This window comes from Hyla sarda, chromosome 3 (assembly GCF_029499605.1).
Source record: "Hyla sarda isolate aHylSar1 chromosome 3, aHylSar1.hap1, whole genome shotgun sequence".
Classification (NCBI taxonomy): Eukaryota; Metazoa; Chordata; class Amphibia; order Anura; family Hylidae; genus Hyla; species Hyla sarda.
Window position 1 is genome coordinate 392,226,150 of NC_079191.1, and position 25,263 is coordinate 392,251,412.

Genomic DNA, 25,263 nt, shown 5'->3' on the forward strand with positions numbered 1-25,263 from the left:
AGATCTATAATACTGTGCCCATAATGGACCAATGTGTCCCCAATTTTATACGGAGGTACATGCAGGTTTTTTTATTTTCTCATAGCATGCTCTACGAAAGGCCCTATTAGAGGAAACTTCCCCTAAAAGTAGTGCACCATACAGTAGTAATGCAGACCTGCAATGACTGTGTGTGACAGGATACAGGGTCTGCAACAGTGGTTTTCCCATGTGCATTAGCCCTTTTTAAATTATGATTTTTTTAAATCAACTGGTGCCAGAAATTTTAACAGATTTGCAACTTACTTCTATTTAAAAATCTTAATCTTTCCAGAACTTATCAGCTGCTGTATGCTCCACAGGAAGTTGTATTTCTTTCTGGAGTTCTTTTCAGTCGGACCACAGTGCTCTCTGCTGACACCTCTGTCCGTATCAGGAACTGTCCAGAGCCGAAGAGCTTTACTATGGGGATTTGCTTGTACTCTGGACAGTTCCTGATACGGGCAGAGGTGTCAGCAGAGAGCACTGTGGTCAGACTTAAAAGAACTCCAGAAAGAAATACAACTTCCTGTGGAGCATACAGCAGCTGATAAGTACTGGAAGGCATAAGATTGTTAAATAGAAGTAATTTACAAATGTGTTTCACTTTGTGGCACCAGTTGATTTAAATTTTTTTTTTCTACCGGAGTACCCCTTTAAGCAACTCGTTAGGCCAGAGTTTCCCAACCAGTGTGCCTCCAGCTGTAGCAAAACCAACTCCCAGCATACAGTTTTGCAACAGCTGGAGGCACGCTGGTTAGGAAGCACCAAGTCAGGCATAATTAACATTTCCTTGGCACCCTGTATATGTTTTTGTCATTTTTCCTATAATGTTTCTCTACATAATTCCTTCATGATATGACTACAAAGACCACATCTAGCTTTCCTATAGAGTACAAATCCCATCAAACCGAGACAATAATTATTTTTAGATTATAGATCTAATATTTGCACCGCATCTTTCAGCATACCTAAAACTTCACATCCTGTAAGCAAGAGGCAAATCTGTATCCCACATGCCTTCAATACTCTATGGCAGTGGTCTCCAACCTGCAGACCTCCAGATGTTGCAAAACTACAACTCCCAGCATGCCCGGACAGCCAACGGCTGGGAGTTGTAGTTTTGCAACATCTGGAGGTCCGCAGGTTGAAGACCATTGCTCTATGGCCTAAGCTACCCAATTGACTTTTATTGGATTTGCTACATAAGCAATTGACTATCAGGCAATGAAGCATGTCGTTGCTAAAGGTGGCCATATATATTCAAAAAAAATGTCAGCCAACAGTTATCTATCCCCATATGTGAACATTCGCCAAACGTTTATGTGTTGTCTATGAAGAGGGCAGGGGTAAGCCAGACAGGTCCGGTGCCGGTTTACCCGTCTCTCTCCACCGATATCATCTGTCTGTGGAGTTAGGAGTCCGCCATACAACTTAGGTTAGCCAAACCAGCCAGAGGCGTTGAGTTCAGCCAACTTTAGTCTAAGGTGCCCATAAGAGCACCCCAATGTAAAAGTATGGAAAAATAAGCTAACACTCTAATCCCCCATAACTGTTCCAAGGAGATGCAGCACAGGATCCTTCAGGCTGAATTGTTATTGATCAAGAAAACCAAGAATTTTCTCACAACCCTTTGTTCCTCCTGCTCTAGAACTTACTGCCTGCAGATTTTTAATGTGACAGATTCCCTTAAAAAGGTATTAGACACCGTGGATTTTAATGGAAGTAAATTTGGTGACTAGGGTTAAAGGGGTATTCCAGGCCAAAACTTTTTTTTTATATATCAACTGGCTCCGGAAAGTTAAACAGATTTGTAAATTACTTCTATTAAAAAATCTTAATCCTTCCAATAGTTATTAGCTTCTGAAGTTGAGTTGTTATTTTCTGTCTAACTGCTCTCTGATGACTCACGTCCCGGGAGCTGTGCAGTTCCTATGGGGATATTCTCCCATCATGCACAGCTCCCGGGATGTGACATCATCATTGAGCAGTTAGACAGAAAACTTCAGAAGCTAATAACTATTGGAAGGATTAACATTTTTTAATAGAAGTAATTTACAAATCTGTTTAACTTTCCGGAGCCAGTTGATATGTATAAAAAGGTTTTTCCTGGAATACCCCTTTAAATCTAGAGATAATCAGCAACCAGAAATATATATTAGTACATTTTTAGAAGATTTGGAGGGCACTGCTCTATTTCTTTTTGTACTTTTAATATTGAATATTGAAGTGTTGTTTGTGGTATCAGTGGCCGTAGCTGCTTATATTACAAGTTCTTTTCACTGCCGAGGTGCTAAGTGTGAAGAGGTGCTAGTATTCATATGTAGTAACAAAGAGAAGGCTAATATATACGTCTCCTCACAGAAGTCAGGGTTTTCCTATTTAAAGACAAATCACATAGGTGCGTAATTTCAGTCAGCTTCGTGCAATGCTTCAGGTACTCTGTCTCTTCAGGTGGTGCTTCACGTAATGCAAGAAGGTAATAAATATATATTCCATGAAGAAAGAAACAAAACGGAGCACTCACCACTTATGATGTTGCAGACAGGTACCTCTTTATTTCATCTCACATGCAGTACACGATCAGGCTTGAGGGAAGGTGGACCAGGCCCGAGGAAGCGCAACAGCGCTATACGGTCGTCGCCCCGTGTGATCACCTATGAACCCCCCGCACTACATCTGGTCCACCTTCCCTCAAGCCTGATGGTGTACTGCATGTGAGATGAAATAAAGAGGCACCTGTCTGCAACATCATAAGTGGTGAGTGCTCCGTTTTTTCTTTCTTCATGGAATATGTAACAAAGAGAAGGCTCACTTGCACTCGCCGGTCCTGTGATGGTCTATATTTCGGATTATTCGGTTGTGCTGGGAGACGACTGGATGAGGGTGCTCAGAGGCTAACAACAGTTTTCACGCACAGCCGTGAGCTTTTCAGGCCGGAAAAAGTGCACGGCTGTGTGCGAAAACAGCTGTTAGCCTCTGAGCACCCTCATCCAGTCGTCTCCCAGCACAACCGAATAATCCGAAATATAGACCATCACAGGACCGGCGAGTGCAAGTGAGCCTTCTCTTTGTTACTACACACATATATATATTATATATATACACACACACACACATACAAGAGGACTTAATTCAGATTTTGTGATTCATAAGATCATACAGTCCAGTTCTACTAGGAGCTTTTTAAAAGAAACAAGAAAACAAAACAAACAGCCACATTTAGAAATGATAAAGGAAGTCAGTAGTGTGAACGGAGTCTTCTTACAGTGCTGTAGTTATTTACTTAAGACATAACATTGTCATGCCGGTCATTATGAGTGTCGGCTGGGGGAAACTTGAGAATTTCTGGCATTCAGAACAGCTGCAGTCCTTGTTATTCTGGTGGTTAAATCCATAATAACAGGTTCGTGTTATTATCTCGACATCTCAAAAGGTGCAAAAATATCATTAATGCATTAATGGAGTCACCTGAGGTTATATTGTGTGCTGGCTGCATTCATCACGTTGTAATATTAATGCGAGTCAGGAGAGACACACTGGGGTGCGCACACAACACTGCCAGCTACTCTCGGGAATTTTCTTGGAAGTTGCGGCAAGCATTGACTTGTCATCCCATCCCCAATAACAGCATGCTTATATAATCGCCAGATCAAACAGCCTCACCATGTGCACCCAGATTAAGCTAACGTATGTGTTCTCTGCACTTAGAAGACATGTCCCATCATATATCACACATAACCCCCTACTCTCATATATAGGGTGCCCCATCTTTGAAATGCGTTGGTCATGCAGAGTAAATGTGTGAAGCAGAGTGTCTCAGGCTGTATACGGCTCAGGATCTCATACCCCCTATATATCCATAGGCCTGCTATTAACGCATACTCCATTGTAAGGGCTTATAATCAATAAACATATTATAGTTCTGTGCATGAGACATGTTTAGGAAAAGCTTTCCTGATCTCACAGTAAATCCGATTACATCCTGGGCTTTTAAAATATGGCTTATGAAGATACAGGCTGTAATACACTTGTATGCAAAAGCCCTAAACCCCAAACCTGTCCTATATGTCTATTCATTTTTAGCTGCCTCCAGTTCTGCACCCAGTGCTTCCAGAATGCACCCATATTTGTCACCCAGTCCTCTGCAGAGAATGTGCTTGCTCCCTACATACACTTGCTAACAGTCGCAACTTTGCCAAGACAATCCCGCAAACTAAGCTGCAAAGTGGACATGGTTTATGCTAACCACAACTCAAAAGAGGTACTCTGGTTTTGAAAAAGGTATCCCCTATTTGCAGTATAGGGGATAAGTGTCTGATCCCGGGGGTCCAACCCAGGTGAGTGGGCCGTCACTGCAGTGCAGCATGAGTCCATCTCCGAAGAAAGGAGCCCAATTGCTTAGGGAACGAGCAGCTGACTGGTGAAATATAGGGGAACTCCAGAGCTAAACATCTTATATACTATCTTATATACTATATATAGGGGGATAAGATGTTAGATCGTGGGGAACCCCCGATCTCTCCTGCAGCACCCCCAGTTTTTCCCACAGAGAGAAGATCAATCTGTGGCTGATGACAGACGGTGCTGGGGACCGAGTATCGTGATGTCACAGCCCCACCCCCTCGTGACATCATGCCCTGCCCCCTCAATGCAAGTCTATGGGAGGGGGCGTGGCGGCCATAAACGCCCCCTCCCATAGACTTACATTGAGGGGGCAAGGTGGGACATCACGAGGGGGCAGAGCTGTAACGTCACGATACTCGGTTCCCAGCACCGTCTGTCATCAGCCACAGAGCGATCTTTTCTCTGTGGGAAAAACTGGGGGTGCTGCAGGAGAGATTGGGGGATCCCTGCGATCTAACATCTTATCCCCCTATCCTTTTGATAGGGGATAAGATGTTTAGCGCTGGAGTACCCCTTTAAGCAGTGGGAGCCGGACCCCATTCAGGAGAAAGCATGGGGTCCTGTGGACAGGGGATACGTTTTTCAAAAACACCTTCAATTAAGCAATTGGTGGGGGTTTCAGCACCTGAAGACCAACAAGTCAAGAAATTTTACTATAATGACCGATTCTGATGGGAATGTACATCACTTGATGTAAATAAATCAAGGAGGAATATAATAAACTGGACATAGAACTAACGAAAATATTTTAGTGTTTTTCTTTTTTCTTTATTCCGGAAACTTCACTTGTTGGGAACCATCGCCCGCCCCCCATGTAATATGAGGGACATAGGGTTCATAAATATTTCACAGACATTAGATGGAAATACTGCTTTCTTTGTGGGCATTAATAGAATTGTAATGGTATTTCATTCAGCATGTGGAATGTTAATCCTGCTCTGGCCAAATTCCAGCTTAGGTCAAGTAATCCTGTCGGCTCATGTCCCACCTGTAAACATAAAGACAAAACTGCATTTTACCTAAACCCTAGAGATAAATTGTATTCTGCAGGGGAATAATCCTCTAGTAAAATGCAATCGTCATGTCCGGGACGGGGCAAAATGCTGCATGACATAAACAGATATATGCTGAATGGTAAAGGTCTACTAGGTCCTCAAAGTGCATTTCTAATATTAGAAGCATAATACTGCCTCACATAATACTGCCTCACTGCCTCACATAATACTGCCTCACATAATACTGCCTCACATAATACTGCCTCACATAATACTGCCTCACATAATACTGCCTCACATAATACTGCCTCACATAATACTGCCTCACATAATACTGCCTCACATAATACTGCCTCACATAATACTGCCTCACATAATACTGCCCCACATAATACTGCCTCACATAATACTGCCCCACATAATACTGCCCCACATAATACTGCCTCACATAATACTGCCTCACATAATACTGCCTCACTGCCTCACATAATACTGCCTCACATAATACTGCCCCACATAATACTGCCTCACATAATACTGCCCCACATAATACTGCCTCACTGCCTCACATAATACTGCCTCACATAATACTGCCTCACATAATACTGCCTCACATAATACTGCCCCACATAATACTGCCTCACATAATACTGCCCCACATAATACTGCCCCACATAATACTGCCTCACATAATACTGCCTCACATAATACTGCCTCACATAATACTGCCTCACATAATACTGCCTCACATAATACTGCCTCACATAATACTGCCTCACATAATACTGCCTCACATAATACTGCCCCACATAATACTGCCTCACATAATACTGCCTCACATAATACTGCCTCACATAATACTGCCCCACATAATACTGCCTCACATAATACTGCCTCACATAATACTGCCCCACATAATACTGCCTCACATAATACTGCCTCACATAATACTGCCTCACATAATACTGCCCCACATAATACTGCCTCACTGCCTCACATAATACTGCCCCACATAATACTGCCTCACTGCCTCACATAATACTGCCTCACATAATACTGCCTCACATAATGCTGCCTCACATAATGCTGCCTCACATAATGCTGCCTCACATAATGCTGCCTCACATAATGCTGCCTCACATAATGCTGCCTCACAGTTGCCTTCATGTATCCATAGTTCAACCTTATGCAGAAGTGAATACTAAATTGTGTTCCTGGTTAAATGTGGAAACCTGAACAGCTTTTAACCCCACAGTCCTTCCCAAGGCAGAGATATAAGCCTTTTTTGGTATCATGCAAATGAGGCTCAAGTGCCCTGAGGGCATTCCCCAATATGGCAAGAGCCGGGGTAAGTCCAGCCCACATACTCTTTATTACCTCCAACTGGACTGCTGGCATCCACCTACCCTGTTTAAAGAGGACATTGGCTAGACTGATCTGGGCACTTGCTGTGTTGGAAACGCCCCCTGGGCACTTGAGTCTGCATAATAACAAAAGGGCTTATATCTCGGTGTTGGAAAGGACAACAGAGGTAATAGCTGGAATTCTGATTAGAAGCCCTTTATAGCCATGTGCTCAGTGTATTAGTCATAAGTACTGTAACTTATCTTCACTCAGGTGAACAGGGCTTTGATGGGGTAAAGACATGTTTAGTGGGGAAACATTTTTTCTATTTATTTATTTATTTATTTATTCATGCATTCATTCAGGTGCTTTAAAATAAAAAAATAAAGTATATTCCTCTGGATTATCCCCAGCGGCTACTGTTCTGATGGTGCCCTGTCCCGCTGCTCACTGCTTCTTTCTCTGACATGCCGAAACAGAAGGAAATGCCCACTAGAGAGCCACTGGCTGGGTTGGATTCCCTGGGGGGTGGGGATCAAATCATTGCTCTTTTTTTATTCATTTTTATTTCAATGAGAGCTGCCATGAAAAACTACACTAAGAAATGACACCTTTTATTATGCCTTTTTTGTGCTTAATTATTATTATTTTTTTGGGAAACCAGATGTTTGCCCACGCACTCAGCCATTGCTTACTGGGTCACCTGTCGAGGGTGTGGTGTTGGCTAATTTGTTTGGTGCATTTATTGGAACCAACTTAATAAATGTACTAAATGAAATATGGGGGAAAAATAGTGCAACATATGCATAATATTCTATGGTAAATTCTCTGGTGTTAATTTTTTAATTTTCTGGTATGAGATGATTCACATGAGAACCACTGTGCGTCAATCAGGAAAAGCTGGAGGATTAATGGACCATTATTAATGATACTGTAACACCGGGAGTTAGCACAGATGCATCATAGTTTCAGCCCCGTAGAAGGCCGCCTTGGTTGCGTAAAGCAAATGGGCGCACTTTACACCACTGGCAATTGTAAGGTGTCCAAAAGAAATGGTGTATCATGAAATAAATACAGATATCTAAGCTAAGTAGCTAATTGCTAGAAAGAAGATGACTCTATAAGGACCTGTTACACTGCACATTCGTGCCAACAAGTTTTATAACCAAAATCTATATCCAAGGCCGTTTTGCATAATCTAGTTTCTGTGTGTCCGTCACTTTACCGACATGCAACTATGGTAATCTCCCCAAAAGAGCTCTATAGATGGCGCTACAACAGTACAAATTACAAGAACAGTCTTGTTTACCCCATCTAAAACATAACTTATTAGATATTAAAAAACTCTTTAAAAACACCTATATTGCACGACTATAAATATTGATGAGTGCCACAGGGCTGAATAGTGTATACCTCAATGGTGCTTATAACTGTACACTGTATTGCACAACCCCATCGGCCTCTTCTATTGTCTTTAAAATATTAACACACCTAGCCATCCCGCCATGTTTTGCTCAGCTGAGTGTCTTCAGAGGTCTGGTTTAACTGAGCCATTAGCCCAGACCTCTGAAGACGCTCGGCTGAGAAAAACATGTCAGGGGGGCCAGGTGTGTTAATATTTTAAAGTATAGTTTCACCAGAGTACCTAAAACAGGTGGTTGGACGGGACTGATATCAATTTGCTAAGGCAATAGAAGTGGCCGATAGGGTTGTGCAATACAGTGTACAGTTATAAGCACCATTGAGGTATGCACTATTAAGTCCTGTGGCACACATCTATATTTATACTCTGGTGACTAGAGATGAGCGAACTTACAGTAAATTCGATTCGTCACAAACTTCGGCAGTTGATGACTTTTCCTGCATAAATTAGTTCAGCTTTCCGGTGCTCCCGTGGGCTGGAAAAGGTGGATACAGTCCTAGGAGACTCTTTCCTAGGACTGTATCCACCTTTTCCAGCCCACCGGAGCATCGGAAAGCTGAACTGATTTATGCAGGAAAAGTCATCAACTGCCGAGCCGAGAAGTTCGTGACAAATCGAATTTATTGTAAGTTCGCTCATCTCTACTGGTGACCTAAGTATATTCAAAGAGTTTTTGTGCAAGTATTTTTTTTTTTTTTTTAAATAAATATCTAATATGTTTTAGGTGGGGTAAACAAGAGGGTAGTGGGATCTCATTTCACTGGGATCTCGAGTAATTTGAAGTTGTTAACTTCTGCTACAACAGTACAGAATGCAGCGCAATAGTCACAGCCAAAAACGTTGGCGCTAACTTACATAAACAATAAAGGCTGAAAGTTGTGTGCTTCATAATGAAAGTCTATCTTTGCCAAACCGTCTACAGTGAGAAAAGATATCTTTTACAGAAAATAAACTACTTCAGAAGCGTTTTTTACATACATGGAGGGACATATACAAAACATTTTTATTTAAAGAGAAACGTGCAAAATGATTGGTGTGAAATGCAATAAAAAGCGGTAAGAAAATCAAAGAAATTTACATAAAAAAAGTAAAAGCTTACACGATGCACTCATGTCTTGAAAAAGTGGGCACAATGTGGGATTTCTTATAGATTACAGGACACTTTCAAAGTACTGTACTTACAAATAGAGATGAGCGAAGTTACAGTGATTTGATTCGTCACGAACTTCTCGGCTCGGCGGTTGCTGACTTTATCCTGCATAAATGAGTTCAGCTTTCAGGTGCTCCGGTGGCTGGAAAAGGTGGATACAGTCCTAGGAAAGAGTCTCCAGCCCACCGGAGCACCTGAAAGCTGAACTCATTTATGCAGGATAAAGTCAGCAACCGCCGAGCCGAGAAGTTCATGACGAATCGAATCACTGTAACTTCGCTCATCTCTACTTACAAATACACGAATTTTGGTGCAAAGTTCACGCTACCTTTGAAATGGAGTGAAATTGTAAAACACTTAGATTTTTTCCCTTCAAGGCTATACACTGCATTTTTAAACTTGACATTGCAAACTACTATCACTAATATTTTTACAGCAAATAACCAAATTTGCTGCAAAAATGATGCCTTATACCAAGGTAAACTTCACTGGATTCAATTTTGGAATATAATGGTAAAAACACTGCAGTACCAATATGGTACAGCAACAGTACCGCAAAAAAAATAAAAAAATAAAAAAAAATTATAAAAATAAAAAAATAAAAAAAACTTGGGGGGGGGGGGTCTTCACTTATTTGGCTGTTTTTAGCAGGTGTGCTCTCACTCAGATTCAGATTATGAGGTTTCAGAAAAATCTTTTTCGGTAGATCTTTGAACCATCTTACAACACAACGTTACATGTGATTTTAAATTTTTCATTTTGGTGGAAAATGTTAAAAAACGGGCGCTAGACCAAAACCTCACATATTTTCAAAGGAACCGAAGTGAACTATGAAAATGTGGGGAGAAAGATAAAAGGCATGAACAAGATTACTGTAACATAAATTACACACGTCTTTGAATATGTCCCCCCAGTATTTTATACAAAAGTATGCAAGATTCTGTGCAACCCACGGACAAATTACATGGTTATCTCCTTTTTTAAGTCTGTTGAAACCTTAGTTGTGCTTTCCATGGAAAGTATACATCAGTAACCTGTCAAAAGGCATGTCAATGTATACATCCAAAGACAGGCCAAGGTCCAATTTTCAGAATACATGCGTGTTTGAGCCCAAAAACACATACATTGGAAAAGTTACTGGAACAAGTCACTAGCTGGCTATGTTTGTGCCATTAAAGTCAATGGGGCACGTGCCAGTTTGAGTACAGAAACGACAGCATGCCATTTTGATAGATTGCCGACTTCTATGTGCCACAGAAGTAGAAACCAGCCTAACAATCATCCAACGCAACTTATGCAGTGAATGAGGACATCACATATTCCTGCATAGTATATACAGGGGTTAAATCATATCTCATTGCTAGGATATGCCATCACTTTATAATCGGTGGTGGGCTTCTTGAATGCCCATTGATCTTGAAAATTAAGGGGATGCAACACAGGGTGATGCTGCACCATTTTTTCCTGCACAGCGGCCCCAGGCCACCCAGCTCTCCAGGATACTGCAGCACATTCCTATTTACTTACTTGAACAGGGATGCCATGCAGGTTCATGCTTACAATCAGAGCGGTATACACTAGCATTATGATATCACTTGAGAAGATGAGGATACTCCTTTAATAGTTTGTGTCGATACCCCGGGGTCTTAAAGGGGTACTCTATAACTGATGCCGGAAAATAACACAGATTTGTAAATTACTTCTATTAAAAAAATCTTTTGCCTTCCAGTACTTTTTAGCAGCTGTATGCTGAATTTCTTTTTGAATTTCTTTTTTGCCTTGTCCACAGTGCTCTCTGCTGACACCTGATGCCCTCTGTAGCATACAGCTGCTAAAAAGTACTGGAAGGGTAAAGATTTTTTTTTAATAGAAGTAATTTACAAATCTGTTTAACTTTCTGGCATCAGTTCATAAAAAATAAAAAATAAAGTTTTCCATCAGAGTACCCCTTTAAGCTTTAACCCAGTAAGGGCATCATCTGCACAGATCTGTACTTGTTTGGGTTTCCTTGTAACAATTAAGGTTTTTTTTTCCCCCCACACTTTAAAACATTGTAGACCAGTTGTCTTTAAGCTGTGGACCTCCAGATGTTGCAAAGCTACAGCCGTTGGCAGTCTGGACATGCTGGAAGTATGTAGTTTTGCAAAAGCTGGAGGGCCACAGTTTTGAGACCACTGTTGCAGACTAAATACACATCTCCCAACAGTCCTTGCATGAAAGTCCCGCAAAGTGCGTCAGAAAAAGAGACGGACTGTAAAGTTACATAAAAATTGGTATAGATTCAAGAGAGTATACCCGGCGCCGCTTAGAGCCTCTACGCTAGTGTTTCCAAACCAGGGTGCCTCCAGGTGTTGCAAAACTACAACTCCCAGAATGCCCGGACAGCCAAAGACTGTCCAGGCATGCTGAGAGTTGTAGTTTTGCAACATCTGGGAGGCACCCTGGTTGGGAAACACTGCTCTACGCTATGCTCGTTCACAAGGTGCAGTACTGAGGCAACTGTGTCAAGCCTGCCTGGGTGGTGCTCACGTTAATAGGTAAGATGCAGTAAATGTTCACACCCCGGAATTGTAGCTGAATCTCCGCTCGCGGAATTCAACGAGCAGAGATTCAGCCTGGCAGCCGGCGGAGGCGGTAGGACCGCGCGGCACGGCGCCGTCACCATTGACAGCTATGCAGTGCTCGCGAACTTCCGCGCAAAGAATGAACATGCTCTTTCTTTGCTTGGAACAATTTCAGCGGCAGAAATGTCCGCCGCTGGAATTTCGCAGTGTGAACGGGTCTTGTTGATGACCCATTTACACAGATGCCAACGTTCACTGTGCGGAATTTTACTCGCGGAATCCACAGGGATTCCCCAGTGTGAACATACCCTTAAGAAACAAAGCAGAATGGAGGGACTCACCAGAACCTCAGAATGCTTTATTCTATCATATCAAGGTATGAGGTCCAGGAGGGCTGGGGAGGGGACAGAGCTGGTAGCGTGGAACTGGCGACAAATCGTTTCGATACTCCTGTACCTCATACTTTGATATGATGGAACAAAGCATTGTGAAGCCATCAAGCAGTGAGTCGCTCCGTTCTGCTTTGTATCTTTATGCTATTTACATAAGAAGAGACATTACCGTGTCATTTTGTGGAGTATGGCTTAAAGGGGTACTCTTTCCCTAGACATATTATCCCCTATCCAAAAGGATAGGGGATAAGATATCTGATCGCAGGGGGCCCTCAGCTGGGACCCTCGCGATCTCTGTGCAGCACCCGGCATTCATTTAGAACGCTGGATGCGGGGGTCATGATGTCACGGCCACGCCCCTTGTCACGCCACGCTCCCTCAATGCAAGTCTATATATCTCCCACAGACTTGCATTGAGGGAGCGTGGCGTGACATCACAAGGGGTGTGGCCGTGACGTCACGACCCCCGGCACCCATTCTAAGCCTTCTGAACAGATTATTTGGGAGATATATAGGTGAAGGTGAAGAGTGTGAGAAATGAAGTTATCTTGTCCATCTGGGTCAGGAATGGACTCGAGTGACTACATTTTCTGTATGACGCTGCAGAATCATGTGGTTGTTATACTGGAAATAAATATCGAAAACATTTTATACACATTTCCATATTTCCAGAGACATTGAACATTTTTTTTTTCTAACCAGATTCTCATGACCCTTGAAGTACAGAAGTGACTTGGAATGTCCCCAGCTGGACTGTCCATGGAAGCGTCTGTATACACATCAGGTGCTAGAGCAGTATACACACCTGTGATTTTAGCGGTCTTCTCTTCCTGGTTAACTCTATTCTCCTCATCATCCTCATTGTCTTCCTCAAAGTCATCCAGGTTTCCTATGTCCGCTTGCTTCATGCTCATCAGACTGGCAAGGCTCTGCATATCTTCATCCCTGGAAGACAGAAGCAAACGCCATTTATACCTTCCCGAAAATAAGAATCACAGTTCCATCAAGGTATGACATGCCCCAAGGATGCGAGCATAAGAAGACTTTGCCGCTCAAAATCTTTGGACGGTTTTACGCCATACTTGACAGTTTTTAAAATGGGGCGTGGCCTCTCAAAAACCAAAAAAAAAAAATACAAAGAAAATACAAAAAAAAAAATAATAATAATAAACTGGTGCATGGTCGTTTCATGATGTACCACAGGGTAAAAACAATGTAGGGAAAATGCGCCATTTTACATTCCTGTACTGTTGTTCTTCCCCATGGATCTGATTACTTCCTGGTTTCCTCCCTGAACTGTGAACCCGCTGTTGCCAGGCAACAGAGCTCACACTTTCCCACAATCCCCCTTGCTTACATGTGTAATGGAGACCAATTAACCCAGTACTTCCAGGACAGACCTCAGATTGCAGTTGAACTAAGCCTGTGCGACCTCTTTAACCTCACAGTGACCACAATTCTGTTTTCTTGGGGGTTGGGGAGAGAATGAAAATATAGAACGTCGTTTTTTTAAATAAATTTACAAATATGAAATATGTCATCACATTCCAAGACCCATAATGTCTATTTTTTTCTTGACAAAGCTGCATTTTACTGTAGTTTTACTGATTATTGTATTATTGTTATCATTTTATTTTTTTACTTTGCTTTTTTTTTTACTTTTAATTTTATTAAACAATTTTTTTTTTTACTTTTTGACTTTCACCAGTGATCTTCTGATCGCTCATATAATATACAGTGGTCCCTCAAGTTACAATATTAATTGGTCCCAGGACGACCATTGTATGTTGAAACCAATGTATGCTGAGACCAGAACTCTATGGAAACCTGGTAATTGGTTCTGAAGCCACCAAAATGTCATCCAAAAATAGAAAAAAGTGAGGATTAAAGAAAAATAAGTAGATAACTAATATAGATAAAGCAAATCCTTCCATATAAAAGTAAGAAAGATCTGCTGGAAGCTGTAATCACTGTCTATGTCAGTGTTTCCCAACCAGGGTGCCTCCAGCTGTTGCAAAACTACAACTCCCAGCATGCCCGGACAGCCGTTGGCTGTCCGGGCATGCTGGGAGTTGTAGTTTTGCAACAGCTGGAGGCCCCCTGGTTGGGAACCAATGGTTTATGTAGAGGACAGGAGCTTCTTCAGGGTCCTATACAGTACACACAGTGTCCCAAATGGAGCCGCCCTTACTTGGTGTCCAAAGGAGCAACTAACCCTGGCACAGGTAAGGAGTAGTACAGAACTTGTAGTTCCTCCCTGTACTGTAGGGGGCGCTACCAGACAGCCAGTCAGTGCATTCACTTCAGTAATACAGGTGATTTACCAGTAAAATGCCCATTCTGATTGGTCAGTTCCTCCAGTTGTGACACATTTCACAGATCTGGACTGTCTGTAGCATTGTATGTTGAGTCTGGTTTCAAGTTACAATGGTCCAGAAAAAAACATTGTATGTTGAAACTATTGTATGTTGAGGCCATTGTAAGTTGAGGGATCACTGTACTGTACTACTACTAATTTAGTGCAGTGTATTATGCAGCATTATGCAGACAGGCAACGTATAGAGCCATATCTCTGGCACAGCTCTATGCAGGCACATCCAGGCTTTTACAAGACCATGACTGCCATGGAAACCCCTCGGTACCTGGCTATGATGTCACCAGGTTAGGAGACACATAGCAGCATATAATGGGCTAAACTGCCAGGAATGGAGGCTTTTGTCGTTCAGGGTCTCAATGCGGAGACCTTTACCGATCAGGAAAACAAGCCCCATAGACTTATAACAGAGCAGTGAGACATAGATCCCTGAGAGTGGGGAAATTAACCAGGGTAAATCAAAGCAGCAACATGAAGGAATAAAAGATATATACATATGCATAACTTCACATAATGCATAAGTTTAGACCTTTCTATCTTCTTGGTCAAACCACTTAAAGGGGCACTCCGCCCCTAGACATCTTATCCCCTATCCAAAGGATAAGGCATAAGATGTCAGATCGCCGCAGTCCCGCTGCTGGGGAGCCCCGGGATCACCGCTGCAGCACTGCGCTATCATTACAGCACAGAGCGAGTTTGTGACGTCACAGCCCGCCCCTTTCAACACAAGTCTATGGGAGGGGGCGCGGCGGTCGTCACGCCCCCTGCCATAGACTTGCATTAAGGGGACGGGCCGTGATGTCACGAGGGGCGGAGCCATGACGTCACGCGGCTCCGTCCCCTGTATCGCCCATCATTACGCACAGAGCAAAGTCGCTCTGTGCTGTAATGATAGCGCGGTGCCGCAGCGTGGATCTCGGGGCTCCCCAGTAGCGGGACCGTGGCGATCTGACATCTTATCCCCTAAGATAAGATGTCTAGGGGCGGAGTACCCCTTGAAGGCTGGCATTACTCTTGGCGTTTTTGAAAAAATGCCCCCCCCCCCAAAAAAAAAAAAAAAAATTAGATAAGATTAGACATAATCTTATCTAACATAATATATTAACGCACTCAAGATAACCATGGCTACATTGGTCTATAGGCTGCAGATGTATTCGGGAGACAGGGCCTGTTAGGTATAAGTGTCCTATTTACCTCATTATTTTCCTTTTTTTCTCTCTTTATATGTAAACACAAAAAAATCCCACCTCATAAGCAGCAATTTTATATGGTCATAATAATCAGACGTCTGCTTTCAAAGAAGCCATTATTCTACCAAATGGTTACAAAGCGGGGGAACATTTGTATTGTGCAATATGCAAGAAAGAATATTATTACGCAGCAGGGTTACAGTGTTGGCTATTTGTAAAAATATCTGTTACTGACGCCGAAAGAGAAATAGTGGTTTTGTATTTTTTTCTTTTTTATTAAGAGAAATGATCTGTCCCAGAGAGGGAACAAATAATACCCTATCTGCATTTTGATGGCTTGCTCGCAATTTAATGATATATTTGTGTAATTGGCATTCCGCACAATTCACACTCACAATGTGTACTATAGTGCTGCGGATTAACACTGGACATTGAAATAGACTTTTCTCTGCCTCCCAAGGAATCTGCACATTTTAATACCCGTGGAGATGATTGCAGGATAGAATACAATTAAATGTTGTCAGGCAACAAAACTAAACTTTGGTAATGTGGTAAAATAAAAGAGAAAAGAAAAGAGAAAAAAGGGGATAAAAAGAAATGACTGTAATACAAAAAAGCTGAAATATACAAATAAAAAAATAGTTCAAAACAAAAAGGCCTGATTTTTTTTTCTTACAGTAATTGAATGCAGCCCGTTCAGAAATTCAAAATAGCCCATTTATAGAAATTATCATTGCCCTCCCCCATTTAATGTACTTACAGCTGGCGCTCCAAGGCCTCTATGGGAACAACCATCATCCGCTAAATACCGTCCATCTAATATTCAGTAAAATAACAGCAAAATACCATTTTGGCATTGGAGTTAGACTTACGTAGCTTTGCCTTCTCTGAGGAAAATGCAAGATAAGGAGAACTGCAGAGTGGCGGACACAACCTTTTTGGATAGGGGCTTGAATTTTAGCTTGACATCAGTTTGGGTAGGCATAGGGCTTGCGTATTGCTTCATGTTGATGTTGCTGGTTGCAAGAGCTTTCCGACGACCAGATGGAGATTCCTACAAAGGAAATGCATATAAATATTAGCAAGAAATTCAACAACTTTGTGGGTATAAGGAAAACGCCAACTTATGCTCCAAATGTTCCCAAATAAATCAATAGAAAAGAAAGGATTGTCCAGCGAAGCGAAAGCTCGAATGCAAATTTTCTTTATTCTGACACGGCAGCACAGGTAAAATGAACAGCAGTGACGCGTTTCGACCGCCTAGAGGCGATCTTAGTCATACTGGCACAGGATTCATATTGTAGGATATCCTGTATAGGGGAGGCGCTCAAGAAACTGAAAGTCCCCTATCCTGCAAAAGAGGGTCTATAACGTATCTACAAAGTATGTATAAGATCTACAATCACATTATATACCATATAATATTAACAAATATTGCAAACAGAACAAGAAACAAAGCAAAGACATATGCATCATGGAAATACATTACTAGTAAAAATTCTATAAAACAAAGCAATATGTAGCACTTCAGACCACCACCTACAGAAAATTGGGTTCATATTGTTCAAGGGGCTAAGACAACACTAAACTTTGGTTACACTATATTTGGGAGCAATTTAGAAGGGTCCCATTGGCCAGATAAGTCACCTGGTTCACCTTTGCATACAACAAGGTCCATGACAACAGGTTTCAAGTGACAAGTACATAGAAAATATCAATAACTTAAGCAAAGCATAACAGTTTATAATATAGAGTCCTGAGGAATGAGGGCCCAAAACGGACATTGAAACAGCATCTGCCACACAGGATGGGCAGAGTACAGAAAAACACGTTATTCTGTACTTGGTCACCACATAACAAATAACTGATTTCTTATGTGGGCTTGTGAAAAAAGTTGTTGCCACCCTAAAATGGGCTCCATTCTTCACTGTATGCAGTAAAATGTGTGCAGTACAGTTCCAGCAGAAAATTATATTTCGGCTGCCCAGGCATGCTGGGAGTTGTAGTTTTGCTACAGCTGGAGGCACACTGGTTGGGAAACACTGCCTTACACAAACAGTCCGTATATCACCCAACATATGTGTTTATAGAGTACAGTCTCACTAAACTATAGGTGTATGCTGTCATTTTTAGAGACCCGCTGGATTTCCATATGAAGCTTTCCACCACTGTCTCTGCTGTGGCGGCAGCAGGGGACTTTTTCCCATAGGAGAGGGACTGGATCACATCATCAACCATCCTGCATTGTGTAAGGTTTCCAAAACCTTCTTTCTCAGACATGATCTGTTGATCCCACATCGTTCATAAATCTGCTAAGTGTCCGTTTTACATTTTTATAAACTAGGTGCGAACAGAGACGAACTGAACATGTGCAAATCACCTTCACCATTAAAAACAATGAACATCTAGACCTTAATAAATACAGGAACTACAAGTACCAGAGAGCTACGCATTATTAAGATTAGTTTATTTGGATGAGGCATTACCGATGGTAATGGAATTGTTAAGCAGAGATGCTAGTTTATCTAATTCTAAAACATCCTTTATTTTGGGTCTGTTGGAGAGCATAATGAAGAAAAACTAGTCATGGCCGTAAATGTTGGCACCCCTGAAATTTTTCTAGAAAATGAAGTATTTCTCACAGAAAAGGATTGCAATAACACATGTTTTGCTATACACATTTTTATTTCTTTTGTGTGTATTGGAACTAAACCAAAAAAGGGAGGGAAAAAAAAGCTAAATTGTGGAAAAATAAGATTTTTTTCAAGCATGTGATGCTCCTTTAAACTCACCTGGGGCAAGTAACAGGTGTGGGCAATATAAAAATCACACCTGAAAACAGATAAAAAGGAGAGAAGTTCGCTTAGTCTTTGTATTGTGCATCTGTGTGTGCCACACTAAGCATGGACAACAGAAAGAGGAGAAGAGAACTGTCTGAGGACTTGAGAACCAAAATTGTGGAAAAATATCAACAATCTCAAGGTTACAAGTCCATCTCCAGAGATCTAGATTTGCCTTTGTCCACAGTGTGCAACATTATCAATAAGTTTGCAACCGATAGCACTGTAGCTAATCTCCCTGGGCGTAGATGGAAGAGAAAAATTGATGAAAGGTGTCAACGCATGATAGTCCGGATGGTGGATAAGCAGCCCCAAACAAGTTCCAAAGATATTCAAGCTGCCCTGCAGGCTCAGGGAGCATCAGTGTCAATGCAAACTATCCGTCGACATTTAAATGAAATGAAACTCTATGGCAGGAGACCAAGGAGGACCCCACTGCTTACACAGAGACATAAAAAAAGCAAGACTACATTTTGCCAAAATGAACTTGAGTAAGCCAAAATTCTTCTGGGAAAACATCTTGTGGACAGATGAGACCAAGATAGAGCTTTTTGGTAAAGCACATCATTCTACTGTTTACCAAAAATGAAATGAGGCCTACAAAGAAAAGAACACAGTACCTACAGTGAAATATGGTGGAGGTTCAATGATGTTTTGGGGTTGTTTTGCTGCCTCTGGCACTGGGTGCCATGAATGTGTGCAAGGCATCATGAAATCTGAGGATTACCAATGGATTTTGGGTCGCACTGTACAGTCCAGTGTTAGAAAGCTGGGTTTGCGTCCGAGATCTTTGGTCTTCCAGCAGGACAATGACCCCAAACATACGTAAAAAAAAAAACAGAAATGGATGGCAACAAAGCGCTGGAGAGTTCTGAAGTGGCAGCAATGAGTCCAGATCTAAATACCATTGAACACCTGTGGAGGGATCTAAAAATTGCTGTTGGGAAAAGGCGCCTTCCAATAAGAGAGACCTGGAGCAGTTTGTAAAGGAAGAGTGGTCCAACATTCCGGCTGAGAGGCGTAAGAAGCTTATTGATGGTTATAGGAAGCGACAGATTTCAGTAATTTTTTCCAAAGGGTTTGCAACCAAATACTATGTTAAGGGTGCCAATAATTTTGTCCAGCCCATTTTTGGAGTTTGGTGTGACATTATGTCCAATTTGCTTTTTTTCCTCCCTTTTTTGGTTTAGTTCCAATACACACAAAGTGGAATAAACATGTGTATAGCAAAACATGTGTTACTGCAACCCTTTTCTGTGAGAAAACTTAATTTTATAGAAAAATTTCAGGGGTGCCAACATTTACGGCTATGAGTGTACCTTCAATTTGGAGAGGAACATTATCTGCAGTTATAGGGAGTAAGTATGGGGTCACTTGTAGCTCCAAGTATAACTAACATATTTAGGAGTCATATTTAGGAGCTTGTGTGAGCAGCTGGTCCCTAGAAGGGACAGCATACACCTCTGGTTTGAAGATACATTGAAGTCTATAAGACACATATGCTGGGTGTTTATAAAAAATGCTAAATTAATTTCTACTGAAAAAAATTGCATCTAAAGTGACGTGTTATGTGAATTGCATGGTTTAAAGCTACCATTGATTTTAACGGAAGCATTGGAGGACTAATACACATGTAATACGGCATTTGGCATGTCTCCTGCATCTATCAAGAATGTATGGAAAATCCTGTCAAAATGCAATAACTGTAGTATCCCATTAACATTTTTTTTTCTTGCGCAATTGATGAATAAGTATACGGAGCAGTTTTACACTGGGTAATACAGTATATACCTTACTAGAGTCCACCATTAAATTCAGCTGGAAATCCAACAAACTTTTATGCTAATGAAAGAAGTCCCCAACATTATAATAAAATCCCTCTATTGTTCCGGCTGGTTATGTAACATGACCACTCACATTAAAGTGAAGGAAGAGGTTCTCTAATGTACACACTTACAAGGATCTTAAACCCGTTTTACAAGTCTGTCATTCGTTCAAATATTAATACAAGGTGAAGAGTTCAATTTGTACAGAAATGAGAACAGGCGGCCATTGTGGAGCACCCCCGCTGCTCTTACTGTCAGATGTCGCCTTTGAAGATCTACCGTACATGGAATGACTATGTCTATTGGATGCTCCGGCTATGTAAGGTCAGGGAGTGCTGGACCTGAGGTCAGGGAGAGGTGCACTTAACAGGTCAAAAGATATCACCGTAAGGTATCAAAAACACAGTCACATGCTTGTCCGATATTTGACATTATTTTGAAACTTCAAACCAAATGAGATTTTCTAGCTACCCAAATGCAAGCTATGAAGAAACATTTACTGTATGAACCCCCATACAGCCCTACAACAAATACAGTATGCACTACACCTACAGCCCTACAATGTATACTATATATTCCCCATCTACAGCCCTACAATGTATACAATATATTCCCCATCTACAGCCCAACAATGTATACAATATATTCCCCACCTACAGCCCAACAATGTATACAATATATTCCCCACCTACAGCCCTACAATGTATACTATATATTCCCCATCTACAGCCCTACAATGTATACTATATGTTCTCCTCCTACAGCCCTACAATGTATACTTTATGTTCCCCATCTACAGCCCTACAATGTATACTATATGTTCCCCATTTACAGCCCTACAATGTATACTATATATTCCCCTCCTACAGCCCTACAACGTATACTATATGTTCTCCTCCTACAGCCCAACAATGTATACAATATATTCCCCACCTACAGCCCAACAATGTATACAATATATTCCCCACCTACAGCCCTACAATGTATACTATATATTCCCCATCTACAGCCCTACAATGTATACTATATGTTCTCCTCCTACAGCCCTACAATGTATACTTTATGTTCCCCATCTACAGCCCTACAATGTATACTATATGTTCCCCATTTACAGCCCTACAATGTATACTATATATTCCCCACCTACAGCCCTACAACGTATACTGTATGTAAACACCCCACCCCCCTAACACCCTACAACGTATACTGTATGCACCACACCTACAGCCCTACAATGTATACTATATATTCCCCACCTACAGCCCTACAACGTATACTGTATGTAAACACCCCACCCCCCCTAACACCCTACAACGTATACTGTATGCACCACACCTACAGCCCTACAATGTATATAAAACTTACAATGTAAATCTGGCACCCAGACAGGCCAAGAAAGTGTTGCAATCTGGGGGGGAATTTCCTGAGAAACCCTTGCTGTGTGTAGGGAGCATTATCCTGCTGAAAAATGGTAACTGGAAGCCCTGGATGAGAGGCAGAACATGTGGCGGCAGGGCATCCTGCACATACGTATGAGCTGTTCGTGTCTGTATTACTACTACCGTGTTTTCCCGAAAATAAACCCTACCCCGAAAGTAAGCCCTAGCAGGATTATCAGAGTGGGCTGCAATATAAGCCCTACCCCAAAAATAAGACCTAGGCCACGGGTAATCAACTGGCGGACCGTGGTCCAGATATCAACCATGGCCGCCAGTAATGCCCGCAGACCAGACCCCCCCCCCCCCTGCTCACCTCCTTAAGCTGGTCGCGGCAAGTTACCGTAATTGAGCCGGGGCACTTTAAATGTCTGTGCGTATGTACGGCCGACGTGTCCCTGCCCCTGGCTGCTAAGCAACAGGCAACAGAAGGAGATCCCGTACAGTACAAGTTGCGGACGCTACGGGACGGACGAAGGTGGGGAAGTGCTGGTCTCCGCTGGGGATGAAATGTGTAAGGTACCGTAGTTTATTATGGCAGAGGGGTGGGGGGCACTGTAGGAGTGTGGAGGACGACGGGGGAAGGGGACGATGGGGGGCTGTAGCAGTGTGGAGGATGGGGGGGGGGGCTGCAGCAGTGTGGAGGATGGGAGGCTGCAGCAGTGTGGAGGATGGGGGGCTGCAGCAGTGTGGAGGATGGGCGGGCTGCAGCAGTGTGGAGGATGGGGGGGGCTGCAGCAGTGTGGAGGATGGGGGGCTGCAGCAGTGTGGAGGATGGGGGGCTGCAGCAGTGTGGAGGATGGGGGGCTGTAGCAGTGTGGAGGATGGGGGGCTGTAGCAGTGTGGAAGATGGAGGGGCTGTAGCAGTGTGGAAGATAAGGGGGGGGGGGGGGTGCGGCATCCTCCACACTGCTACAGCCCCCCATAAATAAATAAGCCCTACCCTGAAAATAAACCTTAGTGTGTTTTTTGGAACTAAAATGAATATAAGACCCGGTCTTATTTTCTGAGAGACATGGGTGTGTTATATTTATTTATGTGTACAAAAGAGAGAATATCGCTGGTACAGTGGTTCCCTTGTTGAGAGAGAGGGGGAGAGAGAGAGAGGGGGGGGGAGGGAGAGAGAGAGAGAGAGAGAGAGAGAGAGGGGGGGGGAGAGAGAGAGAGAGAGAGAGAGAGAGGGGGGGGAGAGAGAGAGAGAGAGGGGGGGGGGAGAGAGAGAGAGAGAGAGAGAGAGGGGGGGGGGAGAGAGAGAGAGAGAGAGAGAGGGGGGGAGAGAGAGAGAGAGAGGGAGGGGGGGGGAGAGAGAGAGAGAGAGAGAGAGAGAGAGAGAGAGAGAGAGAGAGAGAGAGAGAAAGAGAGAGAAAGAGAGAGAGAGAGAGAGAAAGAGATCCTTCACTGCATCTTTTTTTTAATGAAGAAATGAAATAAAGGACAGTTTTTAAACAACAAGATGGCTCTCTCCCATGTATAGGAAGCTTTTGCAGACTTGGTGATCTTTAGAGGTGAAATATATCAAATGTATGCAGACAAAGAGTTAAGAAGTCTTGCATGATCGGTAACAAGATAAAAGTTACTCTTCCTTTAAACCTGGGGGGACAGTATTCACTAGACCATAGACAGAGTCATCTGAAGGAGTCAATTAACTTGAACAATAGGTTAAACAAGGCTGCTGCAGGTTCACGCACTCACAGCAAACCCAGGCGAAATGTGTTACTCAACGTGTTTAGATGACAACTCAATTACCCTGGAAAAAGACAAGTCATGACCCGCGATACCTCACGTCTGGGAGGACGTTTATAAACTGGAGCCTGCAACACAGAGCAAAAAACATTCACGTAAATCGGGCTGGGGAAGAATGAACTGACTCAACTGGCAAAGCTTGCTGGGAGATACAATTCCACATACACCAGAGTCACATCTACCTATATCTAATAAAGGTGGATAAACATCTGTTTGTGAAAAAAGTTAACCCATTTTTACCTTAAGGACCAGGCCAATTTTATTTTAGCGTTTTTGTTTTTTCCTCTTCGCCTTCTCAAATCCATAACTCTTATATTTCCATCTACAGACCCATATAAGGGCTTGTTCTTTGCGTGACCAATTGTACTTTGTAATGAAACCTCTCATTTTACCATAAAATGTATGGCGAACCCCCAAAAAATTTTATAGGGAGGAAATTTAAATGAAAACCACTATTTTGCCCGTTTTGGAGGGTTTCGTTTTCACACTGTACACTTTACGGTAAAAATGACATGTGTTCTTTATTCTGTGGGTCAATAAGATTAAAATGATACTTAGATTTTTTTTAAGCGGTACAAAAATATCAAAAACTTTTTGTACAAATCCAATTATCTAAAATCGCCCTATTTTGACCAATAGGAGCCAATAGGATGTGATGGAGGCGGAGCATCTCATTCTATTGCAAATCTCATTCTATGACAATGCACCAGGTCCCCGCTCCAATGCTCACGGTCATACACAGGACGTAAATGTACGTCCTGGTGCGCTAAGTACCTCCGCGCTAAGTACCGCTGCACCAGGACTTACATTTATGTCCGTGGTCGTTAAGGGGTTAAGGGGGTATCCCGCTGCTCAGCGTTTGGAACAAACTGTTTCGAACGCTGGAGCCGGGAGCTCGTGACCTCATAGCCCCGCCCCCTCATTATGTCACGCCCCGCCCCCTCAATACAAGTCTATGGGAGGGGGCATGACAGCCGATGGACCACTGCGGCCTTCGTCATCATCCAAGCCCCCCCCCCCCCTTATTTTTCTACTCACCTCCCCTCGGTGGGAAGGAAGGGTGAGCTGCTGTGGGCCATCTATGCTGCAGGGACCGTCCGGTGGAGAGGGTTAGTCGTTACGGGCTGCCCATTTTCACCGGGGGGATTGGGCCTCTTCTCCGCACCTGCCCCGGACTAGTGATGTTGCCTTGACGACGACGCACAGGGACGTTCATGCGCAGGGAGGTGATGATTAAGGGGGGGGGGGATGATGACGGGGGTCTGGATGATGACGGGGGTCTGGATGACTACATAGGGGGGATGATGTATTTCCCACCCTAGGCTTATAGTCGAGTCAATAACCTTTCCTGGGTTTTTGGGGTGAAATTAGGGGCCTCGGCTTATATTCGGGTCGGCTTATACTTGAGTATACGGTACGTCACATAAAAAAAAAAAAAAGACAGCTACACCGGAATCCACGCTGCCACAATAACATCACTAAGCAGGGACGTGCACACATAGGAGTGAAAGGGGGCTGGAGCCCCTGCCCTTTTCCTCACCTGCCCCTCTAGTGCCCTAAG

At 42.8% G+C, this 25,263-nt stretch overlaps 1 protein-coding gene across 8 annotated transcripts in view; it reads right to left on the reverse strand.

Annotated features, from left to right (window-relative positions):
* EHBP1 (EH domain binding protein 1) overlaps positions 1-25,263 on the reverse strand; it is a 430,856-nt gene that overhangs the window by 289,926 nt on the left and 115,667 nt on the right. For all 8 annotated transcript variants that reach the window (XM_056568010.1, XM_056568005.1, XM_056568009.1 and 5 more), the window contains exons 6-7: positions 16,730-16,911; positions 13,099-13,238 (exon numbers count right to left, since the gene is read on the reverse strand). In XM_056568010.1, coding sequence (XP_056423985.1) covers positions 13,099-13,238; positions 16,730-16,911 — 322 coding nt within the window. The remainder of the gene's footprint in view (positions 1-13,098; positions 13,239-16,729; positions 16,912-25,263) is intronic.